The sequence below is a fragment of the Bison bison genome, unplaced genomic scaffold (genome assembly GCF_000754665.1).
Source record: "Bison bison bison isolate TAMUID 2011002044 unplaced genomic scaffold, Bison_UMD1.0 scf7180017864461, whole genome shotgun sequence".
Lineage (NCBI taxonomy): Eukaryota > Metazoa > Chordata > Mammalia > Artiodactyla > Bovidae > Bison > Bison bison.
Window position 1 is genome coordinate 14,207,382 of NW_011495023.1, and position 22,498 is coordinate 14,229,879.

A 22,498-nucleotide genomic window follows, 5' to 3' on the forward strand; every position below is an offset into this window, starting at 1 on the left:
AGCCCACCAGGTTCCGCCATCCCTGGGATTCTCCAGGCAAGAACACTGGAGTGGGTTGCCATTTCCTTCTCCAATGCATGAAAGTGAAAAGTGAAAGTGAAGTCACTCAGTCGTGTCCAACTCTTCAAGACCCCATGGACTGCAGCCTACCAGGCTCCTCCGTCCATGGGGTTTTCCAGGCAAGAGTACTGGAGTGGGGTGCCATTGCCTTCTCTGACATATACACACTACTATCTACAAAATAGATAACTAATAAGGACTTCTAGCACAGGAAACTCTATTCAATAATCTGTAATAACTTATATAGGTAAAGAATCTGAAAAAGAATGAATATATGTACATGTATAATTGAATCACCTTGCTGTACACCTGAAACTAACACAACATTGTAAATCTATTACACACCAATAAAATTTTTTTTAAAAAGCCACCCTGGCATTGTACAGAGGATGGATGAGAAGAGTACCAGTATGGTGAATGATGAACAGAGTAAAGGCCATTGAAGTGATCCAAAGGAGAGCTAGTGAACTATCTGAAGCCCGAGCGCTGTAGAGAGCCCGTGTTCCACAACGAGAGAAGCCACTGCAATGAGAAGCCTATGCACTGACACTAGAGAGCAGCCCTCACTTGCTGCAGCTAGAGAAAGCTCACACACAGCAATGAAGACTCAGCACAGCCAAAATAAATAAATAAAACTATTTTTAAAAAAGCCCTCAAATCAAGATGCCATGTCACAGATTTCCCTGGTGGTCCAGCGGTTAAGAATCTGCCTTGCAAAGCAGGGGAAGCAGGTTAGATGCCTGGTCAGGGAATGAGGATCCCACACCATGTGGGGCAACTGAACCCACGTGTCACAAGGAAAGATCCCACATTATGCAACAAAGATTCCATGTGCTACAACTGAGACCTAATGAAGCCAAACAAATGAATTAAATCAAGTTTTAAAACAAAGATAGCATGTCAAAATACCATGATTTTAGAATCAACTGGCTCATAATAAATGCATGTTTCACACTTAAAAAATTGATTGGAATTAAGAATACAATGATCTAAGAATTCCAGTGATTTGCAGAGCTTCAAAAGGCATGAAAACATTCCATGTTAGTCCAAGAGATGAGAAGGATTAAGGGCTTTAAATAAACACTATCTCTTTTTAGCAATATGCCTCTTTCTAAATTACGACAGAATCACCTGTGAGCTTGAACTAGCCTCCCAGAATACAGAGAGAAACTCCAGCAACTAGGAGGGGATCTGATGTTAGTTTGTGGGATTATCAGGTAGGGATCACACTAAAAGTTAGGATGGGAAATTTGATGGCCATCCCTGACTCAGGTTAATTCTTGATACTAATCACACAGTTTTACCTTCAAACTTCTGGCTCTCTCTGATAGGAAGGTACAATGGCTAGACATTTCGAATTAGTAAATCAGATATTGGTGACTCTCCTTAATGAATCCAGTTAGATACAGAATGGGAGGTATGGTGTTCAGAAAAGCCACACCATTCACCATTCACATCATAAAATGAATTAGTACATCTCTTAGCAGGGATGATCTAGCACAGAAAAAGTGGAGTTTTGAGGAAGAATATGGGAGAAAACATTTGGGAACATGGAAACTTGACATCCCATGCTACAGAAGCAAGAGAGAAATGAGGAAGGAACTGGGATAATTTACAGAAGATCCAAAAGGCGGGTGGAGAGAAGTCTAGGCACCTGCCCCAGACTTAGATGTTGAATACATTTTGAAATATACATATATGAAATATACAATAAATGAACATTTTACATACTTCACAATTTTAGCTTTACCTCAACCCACTTAAAGTTCTGCTTTATAACTTGCAGGCAGAGGAAAACCTAAGAGGGTACGTGATTCTCTGTTCACAATGGGAGTAACACAGGTTTCAGGCTGAGGAAGAGAATGAATAAAGACCGAATTTTGCCTGCATGTCAGATGACTTTTTCCCTTGTATGTGTACACTGATATTTTGACTTTTATGAAAGACCAGCTCATCTACTTGAGTAGAATATAAGAAAACCAGGGTAAATAAAATGTGAAAGACTGACTGTCAAAGCACAGGACAGGAACTCCATTGAAATGTTAACTCAGAAGTGAAGAAGATAATGCTGAAACACTGGAGAAAGATCTATATATATACAGAGACATTGCATCAGTGTTTAAACAATGTAATGGAGACTTCCCTGGTGGTCTGTAGTTAAGAATCTGCATTCCAGTGCTGGGGACACAGGTTCAATCCCTGGTCGAGGAACTAAAATCCCACATGCCACAGGGCAACTAGGTCTGCACACCTCAACTACAAAGAAGCTTACTCACTGCAGCCAAAAGATCCCACATGCTGCAACCAAGACCCAAAGCAGTCAAACAAACAATATATGTAATGTACCAATGAAATGTTCCAAGGAGCAGAGTCTTCAGAATATAGACTTTGCTATAGAAATGCATCAAACCATTTGGGATCCATTCATCTTCTAGATTTTATTTCAAAAATGTATTTCCCAAGTTGTACTTGGTATTTTTAGGTAGTTAAAATAGGGAAAAGGAGTCCAAAATGGTGGTGGCTAAAAGACAAAGAAGGGAAAAGCCTGTGAAAATAGAACAAAGGAAGGTCGGAGAACAGAGTGAGTACCAAACAGCCCTCCTAGCTAGCCCAATTTACATAGGGCAGGCTCAGGTGAGGAGGAAAAAAACATATAAAAAGAGCCAAAACTGGGCTGGGTGCTTCTCTTCTCTTCGAGTCTTCACACGGGTCGGCCTGCCCTCATGCCTCAAGTATGTCTTTTCTTTGCTTCCTAAATAAAACTGAGATGTAACACGGAGCTGTCACACTGGCCTGTCCAAGGAAACTGCACGGAGTTGTAACACTGGTCCGTCCATTGCTTCAAATTTTTGTTGCGACGAGACAGAACCGAGGAAATTACACACTCGCCCAACAGTATTGACCATATTGCTCTCTGATCTAGGAGCATAAAGCAATATGGTCAATACAAAGTACAACTTGGGAAATACATTTTTGAAATAAAATCTAGAAGATGAATGAATCCCATGTGGTTTGATGCATTTCTATGGCAAAGTCTATATTCTGAAGACTGGGAGGAACTAGTCCCTAAATGTGCAAGAGCCAGTTTCTATTATTAAATACGGCAGGTGTAATGACATGGTGTGGTTTTGTTGCTTCCCAAAATGCACAGGCAGACTGCATGGCATGAAAAATAGAAAATGATATGACAGGATATTAACACTGAAAAATGGTCTTAAGGCAGAGGAAATGAGGGAAAGAAGCTTTTTCAATCTGACAACTGACCCAAAACATCTATCATAAAGTGCAAACACCTTAAATTTTTTAAAAATATGTATTGCTCTGAGCCATCATCAGAGTCACCCTATATGAATCATAAGCAGCAAGTATTTAAAGGTTATGAGGAGGAAGAGAACAGAGGTTCGGAAAAAGTGAACATGGTTTTGTATAATCAAAAGAAGCCTCTGATAGAGATGACTTTTGCTTCTCTCTAAGATATCAATGCTACAAAACAAAATACCTGGGACATAATAATGTTAACTGTTAACTGGGGGGAGGGGAGAGAAGCATAAATTCACCAAATACTAACCAAAATCAAACCACAATTATTGCTTTTGGAGTCATATTTCAGAAAATAGTTGAAAACTTTGTTGTCTCAAGTAAGTTTGGTTGCTCAGTTTTATGATTTGAAAAATATTAACTTATCCATCTGTTTATTTGCAGTATTTATGCCCTTTCACAGAGATAAATCATGAAATGGCACCATTTCAAATATGTAAGCATCATGTAGTAAAAAAATTAACATATATGAAGGGATTCCCCGATGGTCTAGTGGTTGGGACTCAGCACTTTCACTGCCACTGGCCTGGGTTAATTCCTGGTTGGGGAACTAAGATCCCACAACCCACACAGTGCAACCAAAAATACATAAAAATTAGCATATGTGATATGTAGTTTATACATTTCTTTGGTTTAACACTGTACTTTTTCAATGGAGTCCAAATAAAAATGAAAGCAACACCCTGGCTGTTATTTTAGAGATATCAATGAATCTGAGACAGCAATGAAATCTTTTCTTATATAGTCAACACAGAGAAAGACAAAGTTATGTTCACAAAATTTTAATCTAACCAAACCTGAGGGGATAATTTAATAAAATTGCTACCATGTAATAGTTATCTATAACAAAGTAATCAAGCACAAAATACCTGTTTTACAAGTAATTTGAAAGGCATCTCATTTGCATGAATCTTAAACACATGCATTTTTCTAATAGCACCATTTTCTGCCACTAAGTTTTCAGTATATATGTGATTGATAATATTCAGTCATTTTTTGGATTCAAGCTCATGTCTATGAAACAGCAATGTCTAAAGAAATTAAGTGGTATTAGAGGATCCAAAGGAAACCAAAACCAAAATAATCATATGATGATTTCTGGGGGGGGTGGGGAAGCAAAAGTAAAATGAAAATTCAGCACTGTTGCTTGTGTACCTGTTAGCTTTTTGTAATTGATTACACAAATGAACACAGTTCTTTTAAGTTAGAAAACGATTCCTGAAAGCTAATGCAGTAATTATCGTGCAAGTTACCTAGGGAATCTGACTGATTATTGAAGCTCAAAAATCTTTTGCTAGGATAAAACCTGTTTCCCAGAGCTTCACAAAATAGTTTTCAGGGGTGAAGTAGAGGAAGTAGAGAACAAGGAGTGGGGAGTATTTCAAAACATGTAAGTATTTCAATGTTACTGTCACAGGGAGGAGCACATCTGACTCCATATTGGATCTGTTTATTTTACTTTAATATTTGTATTCTATTGCTTTTGCTACAAGTTAATCATTAAAAGGATGCTGTGCTCAGTCACTCAGTCATGTCCAACCCTTTGTGGCCTCATGGACTGTTGCCTGCCAGGTTCCTCCATCCATGGAATTTTCCAGGCAAGAATACTAGTGAAAGTTAAAGTCACTCAGTCGTGTCCAACTGTTTGCAGCCCCATGAACTATACAGTCCATGGAATTTCCAGGCCAGAATACTGGAGGGGGTAGCCGTTCCCTTCTCCAAGGGATTTTCCAACCCAGGGATCAAACCCAGGTCTCCCACATTTCAGGGGGATTCTGCACCAGCTGAGCCACCAGGGAAGCCCAAGAATACTGGAGTGGGCAGCCTATCCCTAGGGTCTCCAGCATATCTTCTGGACCCAGGAATTGAACTGGGATCTCCTCCATTGCAGGCAAATTATTTACCAGCTGAGCTACCAGGGAAGAATACTAGAATGGATTGCAATGTCCTACTCTGTGTGATCTTCCAACCCAGCGATCAAATCTGCGTCTCTTGATAAAGACCTTTGCTGATATATTCCTGGCTCCCAGTATTCTTGCCTGGAAAATCCCATGGAGGAGGAGCCTGGTAGGCTGCGGTCCATGGGGTCGCTAAGAGTTGGACACGACTAAGCGACTTCACTTTCACTTTTCACTTTCATGCACTGGAGAAGGAAATGGCAACCCACTCCAGTGTTCTTGCCTGGAGAATCCCAGGGACGGGGGAGCCTGGTGGGCTGCCTTCTATGGGGTCACACAGAGTCAGACATGACTGAAGCAACTTAGCAGCAGCATGAGATTAGCTCTCCATCATAAATCTTGACTTAGGAATGCACCCACTGCCTGCAAGCGCATTCCCCCACACCCTAAGTTAACTATACAATTGTCACAAAGGCCCCTCGAGATGTGAAGTACAGCTCTGGTCACCATCCACCTGATTCTACTCTGTAAGTAAGTTACCACATAATAAATGGATCCACTGATTATATGGAGCTACCTGCCTCAATCTTCAATTTCAAGATACCTTCTCAGTGCAGTGGGAAGGTTTTGTTCCCTCTGTCCTCAGACACCTCGGAAAAGACCAAAATTCAAAATGTGAAGTTGTCTTTAATGGATGCATATTGAATGTGCACTATCATAAAATCAAAAAATTGTTATGTTGAATCATTGTAAATTGGAAACCATCTATAATTTCTTAAACTGAAATCCAGGTTAAATTTTATGCAAATCATACATGTACCAACTTATGCTTGGGGGAAATAATTGTAATATGAAAATTAATAAATTTTAAAAGCAGAAGGCAGACAGCTTGACATTCTTGAAAGTGGAAGTGTTAATTGTTCAGTCATGTCTGACTCTTTGTGAGCCCACAGACTATAGCCCACCAGGCTCTTCTGTCCATGGGATTCTCGAGGCAAGAATACTGGAGTGGGTTGCCATTTCCTTCTCCAGGGGATCTTTCCAACCCAGGGATCGAACCTAGGTCTCCGGCATTGCAGGCACACTCTACCATCTGAGCCACCAGGGAAGACCTTGACATTCTTAATTTTGTACAGTTTGCAAATGAAATTATATGCCAAGGAAGAAAAAAGAGGGCTGAGATTTTCTTTTTTCTTGAGTATTTTTTTCCTTTACTACTGTAGTATCTGTATACATCACTCAGGCTTCCCATGTACCTCAGATGGTAAAGAATCTGCCTGCAATGAAAGAGACCTGGGTTCTATTCTTAGGTTGGGAAAAACCCTTGAAGAAGGGAATACCTACCAACTCCAGTATTCTTGCCTGGAAAATTCCATAGACAGAGAAACCTGATGGGCTACAGTCCATGCAGTCACAAAGAGTCGGATACGACTGAATGACTAACACTAGCACTAGCTATACACCACACATTTTTACATTAAAATCATAAAGAGTCACACTGTTGGGGTTTCTCAGATGGTACGCTGGTAAGGAATCTGCCTGCAATGCAGGAGACTTGGGTTCAATCCGTAGAGCAGGAAGACTCCCTGTAGTAGGAAATTGCAGTCTACCCCAGTATTCTTGCCTGGGAAATCCCATGGACAGGGGGAGCCTGATAGGCTATAGCCCATGGGGTCAAAAAGAGTCAGACATGGCTGAGCACCTGAGCACATACATTCACTTTTATTTCTTGTCTCTCCAAATGGTTTACAATTTCCTTGAAGTCAGTAAGAAAACCTTATATCTTCTTGTTTGTTTTCATGCATCCATTTATTTAATACATATTTATTAAGGTTCTACTTTGTGCCTGACACTGTATCAGGCTTAAGCCTGTTCTTTGACATAGTAAACCGAAAACAAATATTTATTGATAAATAAAATACATGCCCTCTACTAGCAAGTAGCAAAGTAGCACATTCATTTTAGAAACACTTATAAAAGCTCTCTGATTTTGAGATCCTGTGACCACAAAAATCCCATAATCTTCAATAGCTCCTAGGTGTCAACTTTTGGGAGTTTCAACAATCAGGCTACAGCTGGATTTAGAATGTATTCACTTGCTCATATTTTTCACAGTTTAGTGTAACTTTTGTTATTCTTGCTAAAAGAATATTACCACCTTTCACTTTTCTTCAATTTGGTAAAATTGCTATAAATAAATAAAATAGAAAAGAATTTAGCCACTTGACAACTAAAATAATAGGGGACATTTCTATAATGCCAGCTTTATAAATAAGCCAGAAACTCTCCAGATTTGGCAAGCTATATCAGTAAAAATTGAGGAAAATGAATGGTTTATTATAATTTAATGGCACAGATTTCTGTTGAGGGTTTATATAATTTAGTTTACAAATATGCCCATAAAAAGAACATTTTGATATAATAAATAGTCAAATAAATAAATAAATGTCACCATGACTGTTCTCTTGAGTGACAACAAACAGTTAGTATTATAGTCCCAGATGTTTACTTAAATTGGCCCTGAAAGATAGATAGACCACTAGGTAACCATCATGGTTATGGATGCACTTTTTACACTGAGACAGTTCTAAGGGGAAAATGGCCGGTCTATCTGCATACCATCCAGCTATACAGTGTCTATCCATCATCATTTGTACCAGTTTCTTTAATACAGCTTTGGATTCGAAGAGATTCTTGATTTTTAGTGTGCATGCACACACACACACACACACACACATACACACAGAAAAGAAGGAAAAACCTTTAAAAAGAATTATTTTTTAAATTAAAAGAAAGTTTCTTTTGAGCTGGCCCATGAGGCATTCGGAGTCTTAGTTCTCTGGCCAGGGATCAGACCTATGCCCCCTGAAATAGAAATGCAGAGTCTTAACCACTGCACCAACAGGCAGTCCCAAGAAATCTCTTTTCAACTGAGCTAAACGTTGTGAGTAACAACTGGCAGGGATCATTCAAGGCTCATAATGAGGTTATCTTCTTCTAGAGTAGATTATTTTTCTTCTATAGATATGTAGAAAGAATGTTTATTATGAGGGATTGGCTCACATGATTATGGAGACTGAGAAGTCCCACGATAGGCTGGCTGCAAGTTGGAGGTTCAGGAAACCAGTGGTGTAGTTTCAGTCCATACCCAAAGCCTAGGAACTAAGGGAGCCAATGGTGTATGTCCCAGCAGGAGTCTCAAGGCTAATGGAGAAGGAGAAGATGAGTCTTCTCCTTAAGAGAGAATACACTGGTCCTTCTTCAATCATTTTGTTCCAACTGAGGCCCTCAATGAATTAAATCAGGAGTCCCAAGGACTGGTCTATGGCCTGTTAGGAACTGGGCCACACAGGAGGAGGTGAACAGTGGGTGAGCGAATGAAGCCTCATCTGTATTTACAACTGCTCCCCATCCCTCACATTACTGCCTGAGCTCTGCCTCATGTTAGATCAGCAGTGGCATTAGATTCTCTTAGGGGGACGAACCCTACTAAGAACTTGCCATGGGAGAGATATAGGTTGTCCACTCCATATGAGAATCTAATGCCTGGTGATCTGAGGTGGAGTTGACTCAGTGATGCTAGTGCCGGGGAGCGGCTGCAAATGCAGATTATCATTAGCAGAGATGTTTGCACAGAGACCATAATAAATCAGCTTCTTGCAGACTCACATCAACACCTCACTGATAAGTGAGTGGTAAGTGACAATTGTATAGTTATTTCATTATATATTACAATGTAATAATAATAGAAATAAAGTGCACAATAAATGCAATGCACTTGAATCATCCTGAAACCAGCCCCGCATCCTAGTCTGTGGAAAATTGTCTTCCACAAAAATCAATCCCTGGTGCCAAAAAGGTTGAAGACCACTGGATTAAATTATGCCCCAGGATTATTTTGTTTTTATCATCCATCTAGGCTAATAGCAGATCTAAGTCCAAGTGAGGATGGAAATAACTTCAACCGAGCTTCAGCTGTGAAGAAAACTGGTCTTCTCTAGGGTTTGCTGGAAGCACTGCTCAATGTTTCTGCCTCTCCCCCATGCTTTTGCTTTTGCAACCAGCAAGTTCCTTGTGAGGAAAAGTAGCTTCAAAGGCAGGTCTCTTCTCCTTCAGCTTCTCTCTTCTGGATCTTTGTCCTAGAAATTCCCCCTGCCTTGGGAGTTCGCCGTTGCCTCAGTGGGGTGTTTAGTATGCTTTGTTTTGCTTGTATTATTCTCAGGAGGTTTGCTCTAAATCAACTTTACAGCCAGAAGTGGAAGTTCCTTTACCCCTATATTAACTGTCAATGTCACTACTCATCTAGTACTTCCAGCTAATTATCTGGGATTGATCCTCAATCGTTCAATCTCTCTCTCTTTTTGCCTACTCTGCACTTGTAGAAACATCTCTCAAAACCAGACTCTTCTGCTACTCACTGACACTGATCAACCAGGTTACAATTGCCTGTGCAGTTTCTATCTGATCTTCCTGCCACAAGAATCTTTCAAATCTAGACTTCAGTAGGACTGTGTCCAAGTTCATTTAAGCTGCTATAACAGAATGCTATAGACCAGGTGGCTTATAAACAACAGCAATTTATTCTCACAGCTCTGGAGGTTGGGAGTCCAAAATCACAGTGCTGACCAATTCAGAGTCTGGTGAGAAACCACTTCAGGGTTCTTAGGCAGCTGTCTTCTTGCTGTGTCCGCCCTCATAACCCAATCACCTCCTACCTTCCAAAAGCTCTACCATCTCACTGGACATTCGGTTTCCAATTTGACTTTTGAGGGGGCACTTTCTGACTATAGTGGACAATGTAGCATCAAATGTCCTGGAGATTAAATAGTTAAACAGGAATCCCGCACTCTTAAATGCTAGTTAGGAAAGACAATGGAATCCTCCAGGAAGTTATGACAACCCTGTGTCTACTCAGTGAAAGAAAGATGTTCCTTTTCGGCTTTGAGTCAATCAAGAAGTTTCTCATTCACCCAATGGAAGTTACCCAGAAGCCATCTTCAATTAGCACCAGAATCAAAGGTAGCTGATCTAGTGACTCCAGTATATACTGACTGAAGGACCCTACAAGCAGGAGAGCTGCCTCCCCACCCCAAAGAGAAGTGAGCAGCACATATTTTTTAGAGAATCTCAGGGGGAAACCAAGTCTCTTTATTAAGAGTTTGATACTTAAAGTATTGGGCTGGCAAAAAAAAAGTTTGTTCTGGTTTTTCCATAAGATGTCACAGGAAAACCTGAATGAACTTTTTGGCCAACCCAATAAAACAGGAACTAGTAAAGATAAGAACATATTTCTGAATTGTCATAACTTGGCACAAGACAAAATCTGTGCTGATGCGAAGCAAAGAAAAGCAGAGCGATGTAGCCCAGGCAGACACAGCAATACCTGGCTTGGCTTCACCCTATGAGCAGCTTTAAGAGGAGGAAGGGGTGCCAGAGAAGTACCCAGGCAACCCCCACCATAGGATATTGTTTTGATATAATTTATTCTGTCTGGGTAGGCTTCAAGTGATGCCAGCACAGACAGCTCTGTAATCACCCACTGATAGCCTGGTCCTGTCAGGTTGACAGTACTTCCCTGGTTATTACCTGGAGCATCTCATATTTCTGAATGTTGCTGAGATTAAAAAACTAATGAGAAAAACTGGAAAGGAATATGCCGAAAGGAACATGGCTTTTGTTCTATAGTGATGGGACCATAGATGATTTTTTTTCTCTGTTTTCCAAAATTCCTTACAAGATAAATAAATAAATGTCAAATACAAACAGTACAAAGAAGCAGCAAAATCATCTAAAATAATAAAAAGTACAGCAAAAACTTTCTCTTTGAACTTGAGATTTTTGTAATTACATCAGCAACATAATTACAAATACAAATTTCTATGTATAAGATGGGGTTAGAGGGCCTGTGTCTCATGAGAGACTCTTAGAAGGAAATGTTCTTGATTGTCAGTTGGCTTCTTCTACTTTTCTTTTTAACAACACATTATGGGCCTTTCCTGGTGGTTCAGTTGTTAGAAATCCACCTGCCAAAGCAGGGGACACAGGCTCAACCCCTGGTCCAGGAAGATCACACAAGTGGCAGCACAAATGAGCCTGTGCTCCACAACTGCTAAGCCTGTGCTCTAGAGCCTGGGAGCCACAGGTACTGAGCCCACGCTCCACAGAAAGGGAAGCCACTGCCATGAGAAGCCCAAGCATCACAACCAGAGAATAGCTCCCACTCACTGTAGACAAAGTCCATGCATAGCAATGAAGACCCAAAACAGCCAAAAGTAAAACTAAAAAACAAGCAACAAAAAACCCCAACACATCACTTATTCTATCCACAGAGAAAATGTACAGAACGTTTTAAAATTCATATTACTTATGGAAAAACTTTTTACCTAAAATTCTCATATTCTTCTACTTGTCGTTTCCATGGACAGCTCTGGATATTTGTGATAATCTGAAGATACTCATCCTCTGAATACCTAAAAGTCAAATGTCAATGAAATTACAAAATAAATATCTCACTTGTTGATAAATGAATATATAAGTCATCAAATGACATTTATAATCTACTCATTCTAGCCCTCTAAATCTTTTCTTAAATAAGGTGATATAGAAACCTCATACTCATGTCAAGACATCTAGGAGCATGCAATTCACAAATAATTACTATGTTGATCAAGGAATGTGTAATTTGCATGCATCGTAAGTCAAGTTTAGTATTACAAACCAACCGACAGCACATCAATTCACACACATATCTTATGGCTATTTCACCTTAGCTTTTCATTAAAAAATACATATATTTTCATAGACATTTACCATAAATATAAAGTTTATCATCTTTTTCAGATTCTAAGTTGATAGATTTCCCTTGGGATATAAGGAAAACATTTCCCCAAAATAATCATCTTAACCTTTGATCTTGAACAGAACATTTAAAAAACAGATTAGGACAGGTTAAAAGAGATGTATATTAGGCATAAAAAATCTACAGGCACAATTGTACAGTATGGTCAGTTCCTAGTCCCTGGTAGACCTCCCTCCATCTGAAATTTCATTGTTAATTAATAACTCCTTTAATCATAAAATAGCCTCTAGTCTTTAAGGGTTATCAGTTAAAATGCATATGTCCTTTTGAGTGAAAAAAAACACCCTTAAATTTCCTTTCAATTAATATCATAGTCCTTAATTGCCAGCTATGATCAAGGTTTTGCAATAAAGAGATGGAGTAGATGTTGGTAAGTAGGTGCGGAAGGCAGTAAAGAATCTTGTCAGGAAAATATCTTCCCTGCCACCACACAGTACAATGCATTCCCTCCAAACTTTACCTCTAAAAGGCATATTTATTAGAGGTCTGGAAGGTAGTCAACCAAGTAACTCCTTTGCCCTTGAAATTTACCTGCTTTTTGGGTATTTCTCTTGTCCAAGTTGTCACCAAGATTAATCAAAGATGTTTTCTCTTGGTTCCCACTGAAGAAAGGTTGAAAATCTTAAAAGACTTTGCTAAATACTAAAGGAAAAGCAAAGCAAAGAGCTACTATAGAAGAGATTAAAATAGTTTTAGGGACTCCCTCAGTGGTCCAGTAGTTAAGACCTTGCCTTCCAATGCAGGGAATGAGAGTTTAATTCCTGGTCAGGGAACTAAGACCCCATATACCTTGCAGTCAAAAAAACCACAGTATAAAATAGCAGCAATAGTGTACCAAATTCAATAAACACTTTAAAAATGCTTCATATTGTTTAAACAATCTCTTAAAAAAAGTTTTACTTGCATTCAGGCTTCATTTTATCTTACCCTCCCTGGGCCCCAAGACTTGTCACCAAGGAACTTGAGAAACCTATACTTTAGCCTCATAGCTTTGTCTAGATGTGGCACGTCCCTGCTGGAGTGAGGAGTAGCCTGCCTCCATATGGTGACAGTTATCTAAAAGTTGTAGTTGTTTAGTCACTAAGTCACGTCTGACTCTTGTAACCCCATGGGTTATAGCCCTCCAGGCTCCTCTGTCCATGGGATTTCCCAGGCAAGAATACTGGAGTGGGTTACTTCTCCAGGGTATCTTCCCAACCCAGGGATCAAACCCAAATCTCCTGCATTGCAGGCAGACACTGAGCTACCAGGGCAGGGCAATTTCATATCTAAGTTTAGTCTAGAACATTAAAATTCTCATTCATTTCCAATCAGAATAAAGGTGTACTGTAAAATACATAGTCTTTAAAATGTTTTGTTTTCATGAGATATATCCTCCAATAAATTGTAGCTGGCTCCAATTTAACTTAATATTGAAAGATGTTAATCATAATGTATCTAATTTTGCCAGTAAGTTAGCTGCCTAGAAGGGCTTTTGACTTTAAAGTCCTTGATATTTATTTATTTTTAAGAGTTTTTCTTTCTTTTTTTTTTCTTCTGTTTCTTTTTTAATTTTATTTTGTATTTTTAAGATTTTTTGATGTGGACCATTTAAAAAAATCTTTATTGAATTTGTTACAATATTCCTTCTGTTTTATGTTTTTGTTTTTTTTTTTTTTGGCCCTGAGACTTGTGGACTCTTAGCTCCCCAACCAGAGATCAAACCGGCACTCCCTGCACTGGAAGGTGAGGTCTTAACCACTGAACCACTAAGGAAGTCTCTATAGTCCCTAATATTTAAAACCAAGTTGAATACATTATAGCAGACCTATCTTCTATTAAAGTAGAAATACTCCTGGTCATTTTACAATCAGAAGACAACACTCGAGCTACCTGGGGTTGCTATGTTCAAAGAATCTCTTTTTATGTCCAATCTAGAAAGGAAGCATTATCCTCTGATATTATAAAGGGGAAGATCAGAGAATAAGAAATTGAAGGGAGCTGAAGGGAGTTTTCCCCCTACGTGCTTGCCCTTTTCTACTAAAAAAATAAATCCCCAATCAGCTTTTTTGGAAAATTAAGATCACCACTGTACTATCATGATTCATAAGCAGGGAGCACGGCTAGAGAAGGAAAGAACACATAAGTGTCACAAGTGTGGGCTAATTTGTGAAATAAATGTGCCTCTGTAATAGTTTTCTGTTGGGCTTCCCTGGTGGTCCAGTGTGGTTAGGAATCCACCTTACAGTGCAAGGGACACTGGTTTGATCCCTGGTCCAGGAAGATCCCACATGCCTCAGAGCAATTAAGCCCATGCATTACAACTACGGAGCCAGCACTCCAGAGCCCAGGAACAGCAACTACTGAGCTCTCGTATTGCAACTCTTGAGTCTGTGCTCAACTTCTGAGAGCTGAGAGCTGCAACTACTGAAGCCCACACACCCTAGAGTCGTGCTCCACAACAGGAGAGGCCTTTGTAATGAGAAGCTGAAGAACTGCAACAAAGAGTAGACCCTGCTCACTGCAAATAGAGAAAGTCTATGCAGAAACGAAGATGCAGTACAGTCAAAAAATAAAATAAATAAATCTTAAAAAAAAACTTTTGTGTTGAGCTCTAAATCACACTTTCTGCAAATTTACATTTATAGTTGGTTTTCAGTTGCAAGGTATACAGCCTTTACCCCACAACTGTGAGAGGCAGCTACCTATGATGTCACCCCCATTATGGATGACAAAACTAAAAGTTCTGAGATGAACAGCTTACTCAATGTTGTATTATAATCAGATGAGCTAAGAATTAGAGTCACATCTTTTGATTCACAGTCTGGCTCTCTTTCTAATATATCATGCTGCATCTCATCTATTTTCATAATGAAACTGAAAATTAATCCCATCAGAAGTATTTTCTGGTACCAAGACATACAATAAATCATACTAAATAATGCAGCAAGTTATTTTCAAAAGAATAAATAACGTCTATTTAAGTTATTATTAATAACATTCAAAATGAGATGTAGATTATAAATAACATACACAATGATACTAAGTAAATGTAATATTAAATTTTTCAATATTTTCTAAGACAAATATTGTATGATATACTTACAGGTGAAATCGAAAAAAAGAAAAAAAACAGTGAATATAATGAAAAAGAAACAGATTCACAGATACAGAGAACAAACTAGTGGTTACCAGTAGGGACGGACAAGACAGGAGTAGGGAATTAAGAGGTACAAACTACTGTGTATAAAATAAATAAGCTACAAGGATCTGTTGTACAGCACAGGACTCTGTACAGCAACACAGAAAAGACACTGTTTTATATTAACTATAAATGGGGTATGGGCTTCCCCAGTGGCTCAGTGGTAAAGAATCCACCTGCAACACAGGAGATGTGGTTTGATCCCTGGGTCAGGAAGATGCCCTGGAGAAGGGAATGGCAACTCATTCCAGTATTCTTGCCTGGAAAACTCCATGGATAGAGGAGCCTGGAGGGCAACAGTCCATGGGGTCGCTGCAACACTGCTGCAATGGAGATCAAAGATTCTGTGTGCCGCAACCAAGACAACACAGCCAAATAAATACACTAAATCTTTTTTAAAAAAGATATAAATAGAGCTTTTCAAAAGGTATAATTTATGGTTAATTATATTTTGGTTAGTTAATTAGTATTTTGGTCATCTGATGTGAAGAGCTGACTCATTGGAAAAGTCCCTGACACTAGGAAAGATTAAGGGCAGAAGGAGAAGAGGGTGTCAGAGGATAAGATGGCTGGATGGGATCACTGATGGACATGAACTTGGGCAGACTTGGGGAGATGTTGAGGGACAGGGAGGTTTGGCATGCTGCAGTCCATGAGGTCGCAAAGAGTTGGACACGACTGGGCAACTGAACGACAACAGTGGTTAGTTAACTTAACCATTAAATATCTATTGGATACTTATTAGGTACCCAGACCTTATCTTAGGATATTCATCTATCAATCCTACTTAAGCAGTTGAGATACCAATTTAGTTTCCAATAATATCTCTTCATGGTGAAAGTCAATTTTTCTGTCTATTGAAATGGATGAAGACACTCCAATAATATTAAGTCAGTAAGCTTCTACATGGTATTCTATGTAGATCAAACATCTTTTGTAGTTAGTTTCTACAAAACCCCTGAAGAGCTCAGGCCTACATAAAAATAAATTCTGCAAGTCAATATGGTGGTATAAGATTTTCAGTCAACACGGTCAATCATTTCCACAGGGAAATACTTTTTAAGGAATGGCTGATGAATGTGTGACAGCTAAAAAAGAGAAGCATGTAGCAGATTGAACTGAGCTATGCACAGTACTGACCTACCAACAGTTCATTCACTGAAGGTGGGAGAATTCAATTTGCATCATTTTTAACTCAGCAAGATAGTAACTTTTAATTATAATGCTGTGGTCATTATCACTGGCATAGGAGAAAGAGATCTCAAACCTTTATTCTCTGCATACTGTTTAGTGTCCCTCACACAAGTTAAATTTTTGACAACCAGTTTTAGGAATGAATTCCTGAAGATGCTTAAGTTCTTCCACAGCGTCAGTGAAATCTCCAAATTGCCACAGTTGAAAAAGTCAGAAGCTTATTTTAAAGAATACTTTCTCTATCCTGAACCATTAACTTTTGGGGTTTTGATAGTAATTACATGTTTAAGACACATGTTAGGAAATACTGCAAACAGTGACTAACTTTAGCCAAACAAGAGGGAAAGGGGTGTCTGTTTACAAGGGTAGGGGACATGGTAGAGAAAAGCCTACATGGACTGGTGAAGCATACTTAGGTGACAAGAGAGATAGAGGAGGAAAGCTGTGACCGCTCTATGTTCACACACCACTCAGAAGGAGCTATAACTATAGAAGAGGTATAGAAGAGGCCACAGGACAGGAGAGATGGCCTTAGGCAAAGAATGAAGTCTTACCTAAACTAGGGCCATAGAGGGGAATCCTGGAAATACGTGCCCCTGACTTTATCTCTCCTCGTTTTTCACTCTCCTACCAAAGACTTCTAGAAAGTGGCCCTAATCAGAAGCTAAAAATTATGAGAATCCAACTAAGGTACTACAAGGAAGTCAGCCTCCTGAAGCACAGAGCAAGAATGAAAAAGACAGAAAGTAGACCATGAACAGAAAGCTATTCATGGTGATATTTATCAGAATTATTTGCGGGTAACAATTTGGGCTTCTCAGGTAGTGCAGTGGTAAAGAATCTGCCTGCCAATACAGGAGACACAGGAGACACGAGTTTGATCCCTCGATCTGGAAGATCCCCTGGAGTAGGAACTGGCAACCCACTCCAGTATTCTTGCCTGGAAAATTCCACAGACAGAGGGGTCTGGCGAGCTACAGCTCATGGGGTCACAAAGAGTCGGACATGACTGAGTCACTAAACACGTACGTATGCACACATGCACACATGCAACAGTTTACTTCATTGGACTGATTTGATTATAATGCCAAAATCAAGCAGTACCTCACTGTCAAAAATATATAATTGTAAGGATCTTCTTCACAAACATCTGCAACATGCAAATACATCATCAGGACAGAAAGAATGAATGAATAATGAAGCGGCTATGTAACATTTCCACATTTTCTCTCACAGCACTATTGCTATATGATTTCTGAAGAAGAAAAAAAGATGACCTCCCCCACCGCAAGTTCATAGAAAGAAATTTTCAGACATATAAGAGGATACTCAGAGTTTGAAAATCATAATTTCGTAATCTTATACTATCAACATTTAGAACTAGGATCCTATATATCCCAAGGAATCAGAAAGGATCAATTAATTTAGTGTTTCTCCATCTCTTGAAAAGGAGCATCTAGTCAGAGTGAGCTAAAAGAGTCAATGAGCTGGCATGGATAGTGTACCTGGCAAGATCTTTAAACCATACCAGAGTGGCTATTAACCTTTTGCCTTTTAAATTCTTATGACTCATATAAGCCGAGTTATCTCTTCCTCCTGTGTCCTTTCCACCACCCTAAATCCTCTGAATATCTCCACAGCACTTATCTTTTGCCTTCATGTATTTACTCAATAAATACTTACTGAGTATCTCTTATGTGTAGGGTATTATTCTAGAGACTGATAATTAAAATAGTAAACAAAATGAATTTTTAAAAAAAATCCATGTTCTCATGAAATTTATATTGTAATAGGGCAATGTGGACAATAAATCTAATGTATGGGCTGACTTGTATTTCCCCAAATTCATATGTTAAAACCCTAACCCCCAGGACCTCCGAATATGACTGTATTTGGAGATAAGGCCTTTAAAGTGAAAGTGAAGTCGCTCAGTCGTGTCCGACTCTTTGCAACCCCATGGACTGTAGCCTACCAGGCTCCTCTGCCCATGGGATTTTCCACGCAATAGTTCTGGAGTGGATTGCCATTTCCTTCTCCAGGAGATCTTCCCAAACCAGGGACTGAACCCGGATCTCCCACATTGTAGACAGACGCTTTACCGTCTGAGCCACCAGGGAAGACAAGGCCTTTAAATACGGGGTTAAATTGAAATGAGATCATTAGAGATCCCTTGGTCTCCCGAGACCGCTAAGGATCCCTGGGTCTCCTGAGACCCAGATCCCTGGGTCCCTCTCAGTCATGTCTGACTCTTTACAGGCAGATTCTTTACCATCTGAGCCATCAGGGAAGCCCTAAATTGAAATGAGGCCCTTAGGGTGGCCCTAGTCCAATCTGCTTATGTTCTTAAAAAGAAATGAAATTTGTAGATACAGAGAGATACCAGGATGGTGGCACACACACATTGTCTTTTCTCTTTGGTGACCAACCAAAGAGAAAAGACTATATATCTATGCTTCATACATAAAGCAAGAAGGCAAGGAGAGAGACTTCAGAGAAACCAAACCTGCCAACACTGCAATCTTGGACTTTAAGGCTCTAGAACTATAGAGAAAATAAATTTTTGTTGTTTAAGCCATCTTGCTGTTGTTGCTTAGTCACTAAGTACTGTAGCTCACCAGGCTCCTCTGTCCATGGGATTTCCCAGGCAAGAATATCTGAGTAGGTTGCCATTTCCCTTTCCAGGGGATCTTCCTGACCTGGGGATCAAACCTGCGTCTCCTGCATTGGCAGGTTCTTTACCACTGAACCACCAGGGAAGCTCTTTAAGCCATCTGCCTGCATACATGCTAAGTTGCTTCAGTCATGACCAAATTTTTGTGACCGTATGGACCTGTAGCCTGTCAGGCCCCTCTGTCCATGGGGTTCTCCAGGCAAGAATACTGGAGTGGGTCTCCTCCAGGGGATCTTTCTGACCCAGGGATCAAACCTGCATCTCTTATGTCTTCTGCATTGGCAGGCTAGTTCTTTACCACTAGTGCCACCTTAAGGGAAAGCCCTTAAGCCATCTAGTCCATGGTAATTTGTTATGGCAGCCCTGCCAAACTACATATCAAGTAATACATAAATTAATAGCATGTTGAAGTATCTCATGTACTTAGTACTGTGAGGAAAGATAAAACAGAAAAAGAGGGAAAGTATGTGAAATAGGACTGCAATATAAGTGGGGTGGTCAGGGAAGACCTCCCTGGGAGATAGGAGTTGGACAGAGATTTGGCGAAGAGTGATGATTAAGTAAACAATGCACGTATGAGGGTATGGGAATGGGAAGAACATTCTAGACAAAGGGAAGGACAGATGCAAAAGTCAGAGGTAGAAGCAGGCAGGGTATGTTCAAGAAACATCAAGATGGTCAGATTTGCTGGAAATCACACATGAGTCACTCAGGAAGGTGGGAGGTCACAGGAAATCTGACGGTAGATGATTTGGTATTCAAAGCATGGACCTCAAACTAGCACTACTGGCATCAAACAGTAAGAATATCAGAAATGCAGAATCTCAGGCCCTGTCTTAGACTTATGGAATCAGACTCTGTAATAAATAAAATCCTCAAATGATTTGTAGACACGTTAAAGTTCTTAACAGCTTCATTGAAGTATAATTCACATACCATACAATGCACCTATTTAAAGCGTAGAAGCCAGTGGGTTTTAGAATATTCACAGATATGTGCAACCATCACTATAGTCAATTCTGGAACATTTTTGTCACCTCAGAAAGAAGTCTTATATGCTTCAGCTATTACCTCCTGCATCCCATAAATTCTGACATACTGTGTGTTTATTTTCATTCATCTCTAATTATTTTCAATTTCCCTTTCTATTGCTTCTTGGACCCACTGCACAGTTAGGAATATGTTGTTTAGTTTCTATATATTTGTGAGTTTCTCAATTTTTTTCCCTAAATATTCATTTAAAATTTCATTAAAATGTGGCCATTGTATTATTTTTATTCTTTAAATTTATGGAGGTTTGTTCTATAATCTAGCATATGATTTATCCTGGACAATGTTTTGTGTGCATTTGAAAAGAATGTATATTCTGTTGGTGGGTACTACATAGATGTCTGTTAAGTCTGGCTGGTTTATACTGCTATGCAGTTCTACCATTTTCTTATTGACCTTCTGTCTGGTATTGTATCCACTACTGAAACAGATTATTTAGGTCTCTAATTATTGTTGTTATTTCTTCCTTTATTTGTCAGTTTTTGCTTTGTGTATTTTGGTGCTCTTTTATTAAATGCATATGTGTTTATAATTATTATAACTTTCTCCTGGATTGACCCTTTTATGATGATAAAATCTTTATTTCTACTAACACCTTTTGTTTTAAAGGTTTATTTCTTCTAATATCAATATATCCACTCCAGTTTTATTTTTTTAAATATTTTTTATGTGAACCATTTTTAAAGTCTTTATTGAATTGTTTTTGTTTTATGTTTTGATTTTTTGGCACTGAACCATGTGGGATCTTAGCGCCTCAACAAGGGATTGAACCTCTATCCCCTGCATTAGAAGGCAAAGTCTTAACTACTGGACCTCCAGGGAAGACTCATTCCCACTTCCTTGTGGTTACTGTTCGCACATGATGTATTTCTCTATGCTTTTACTTCCAATCTATTTGTATATTTGAATCCAAAATGTGTCTTCTATAGGTAGCATATAATTTGATCATGCTTTTTAATCCAGTCTGACAATCTCTGCCTTTTGATTACATGATTTATTCTGGTCATATTTAATGTTACTACTAATACAGTAAGATTTACCTCTGCCAATTTACTTTTATTTTTTAATTTTTTTAAAATTTAAATTAATTTATTTATTTTAATTGGAGGCTAATTACTTTACAATATTGTGGTGGTTTTTGTCATACATTGGCATGACATCTTTAATAATTTAAACTATATTTTTAGTGGTTGCTCTACGCATTACGATATATACCTTATCAGAATCAGCTTTCAATTTGTACTAGTTTAACTGTATTGATATATAGAAATAATACTCACATAGCTCTCTTCCCTTTTTCTTCTTTGTGTTGAATTTTTGTTATACAATATTACATTATTAATGTTATAAATCAACTATACATTATTATGTTTATTACTTTACATTTGTAGTCATTTCCTTAGCCTGATACAACTTTGCTTCTACCACCCTCTTTGTGCTTTTTATTGGCAAATATATTACATGTATATTTGAGAAGTGCTCCCGGGACTTTGCAGGCTGCTGTAAGAATTTTGTCTTTTATGTTGAGTGAAACGGGAAGACATTAGAACAGAAAAGTGACCTGATCTAATTTACATTTTAAAAGGTTCCAACTGTCTACTTCATTGAGAATATTCTCCAAGACAGCAGGAATAAAAGCTAGAAGAATTAGAGATGTTTGTCAATATTGAAATAAAGATGGCTTCGACCAGGGTGGAAGTGATAAAGTGAGTAAGAAATTATCCACTTCCGGGTATGATTTCAAGGTCGCCAGTAAGATTTAATGATAGATAGATAGATAAAAATAAAAGAGTCAAGAATAACCCCAAGCATTTAGGTCTGAGCACTGGAAGAACAGACTTGTCATTAACTGAACGGGGAACAGTGTTGAAGTATAAAATTCAGGGAGCAATCCAGGAGATCCTTTGAGATGTAAAAGGTTTGAGATTCCTTATGAGTATCGCAGGGAAGAGTTGACTGGGTAGAGGTAATATGAATCTGGAAAGAAGTCCAAATATAAATTTGGGAGTCATCAGTAGGTAGAGGGCAGTTAAAATTCATGAGGTTAAATGAAGTCCTACAGGTCTGAGAAGGAAGATAAATGAGGCTGGAAGACTGAGTTCTGGGACACTCCAGGGTCAAAAGTGAGGGGAAATGACAAGAAATCTACAGAGAATGAGAAGGAGAAGACAAAGTATTGTAAATATATGACTTTCTTTTTTTGTTTTGTTTTTTTGTTTCTTGTGTTTTTGTTTTTTGTTTTCTATTTTTTTTTTTTTTTTGCCACA

At 38.8% G+C, this 22,498-nt stretch overlaps 1 protein-coding gene across 1 annotated transcript in view; it reads right to left on the reverse strand.

The window, feature by feature from the left end:
• ST8SIA6 (ST8 alpha-N-acetyl-neuraminide alpha-2,8-sialyltransferase 6) overlaps window positions 1–22,498 on the reverse strand; it is a 165,418-nt gene that overhangs the window by 37,423 nt on the left and 105,497 nt on the right. The window contains exon 5 of the mRNA XM_010860071.1: window positions 11,660–11,746. Within this exon, the coding sequence (XP_010858373.1) occupies window positions 11,660–11,746 (87 nt within the window). The remainder of the gene's footprint in view (window positions 1–11,659; window positions 11,747–22,498) is intronic.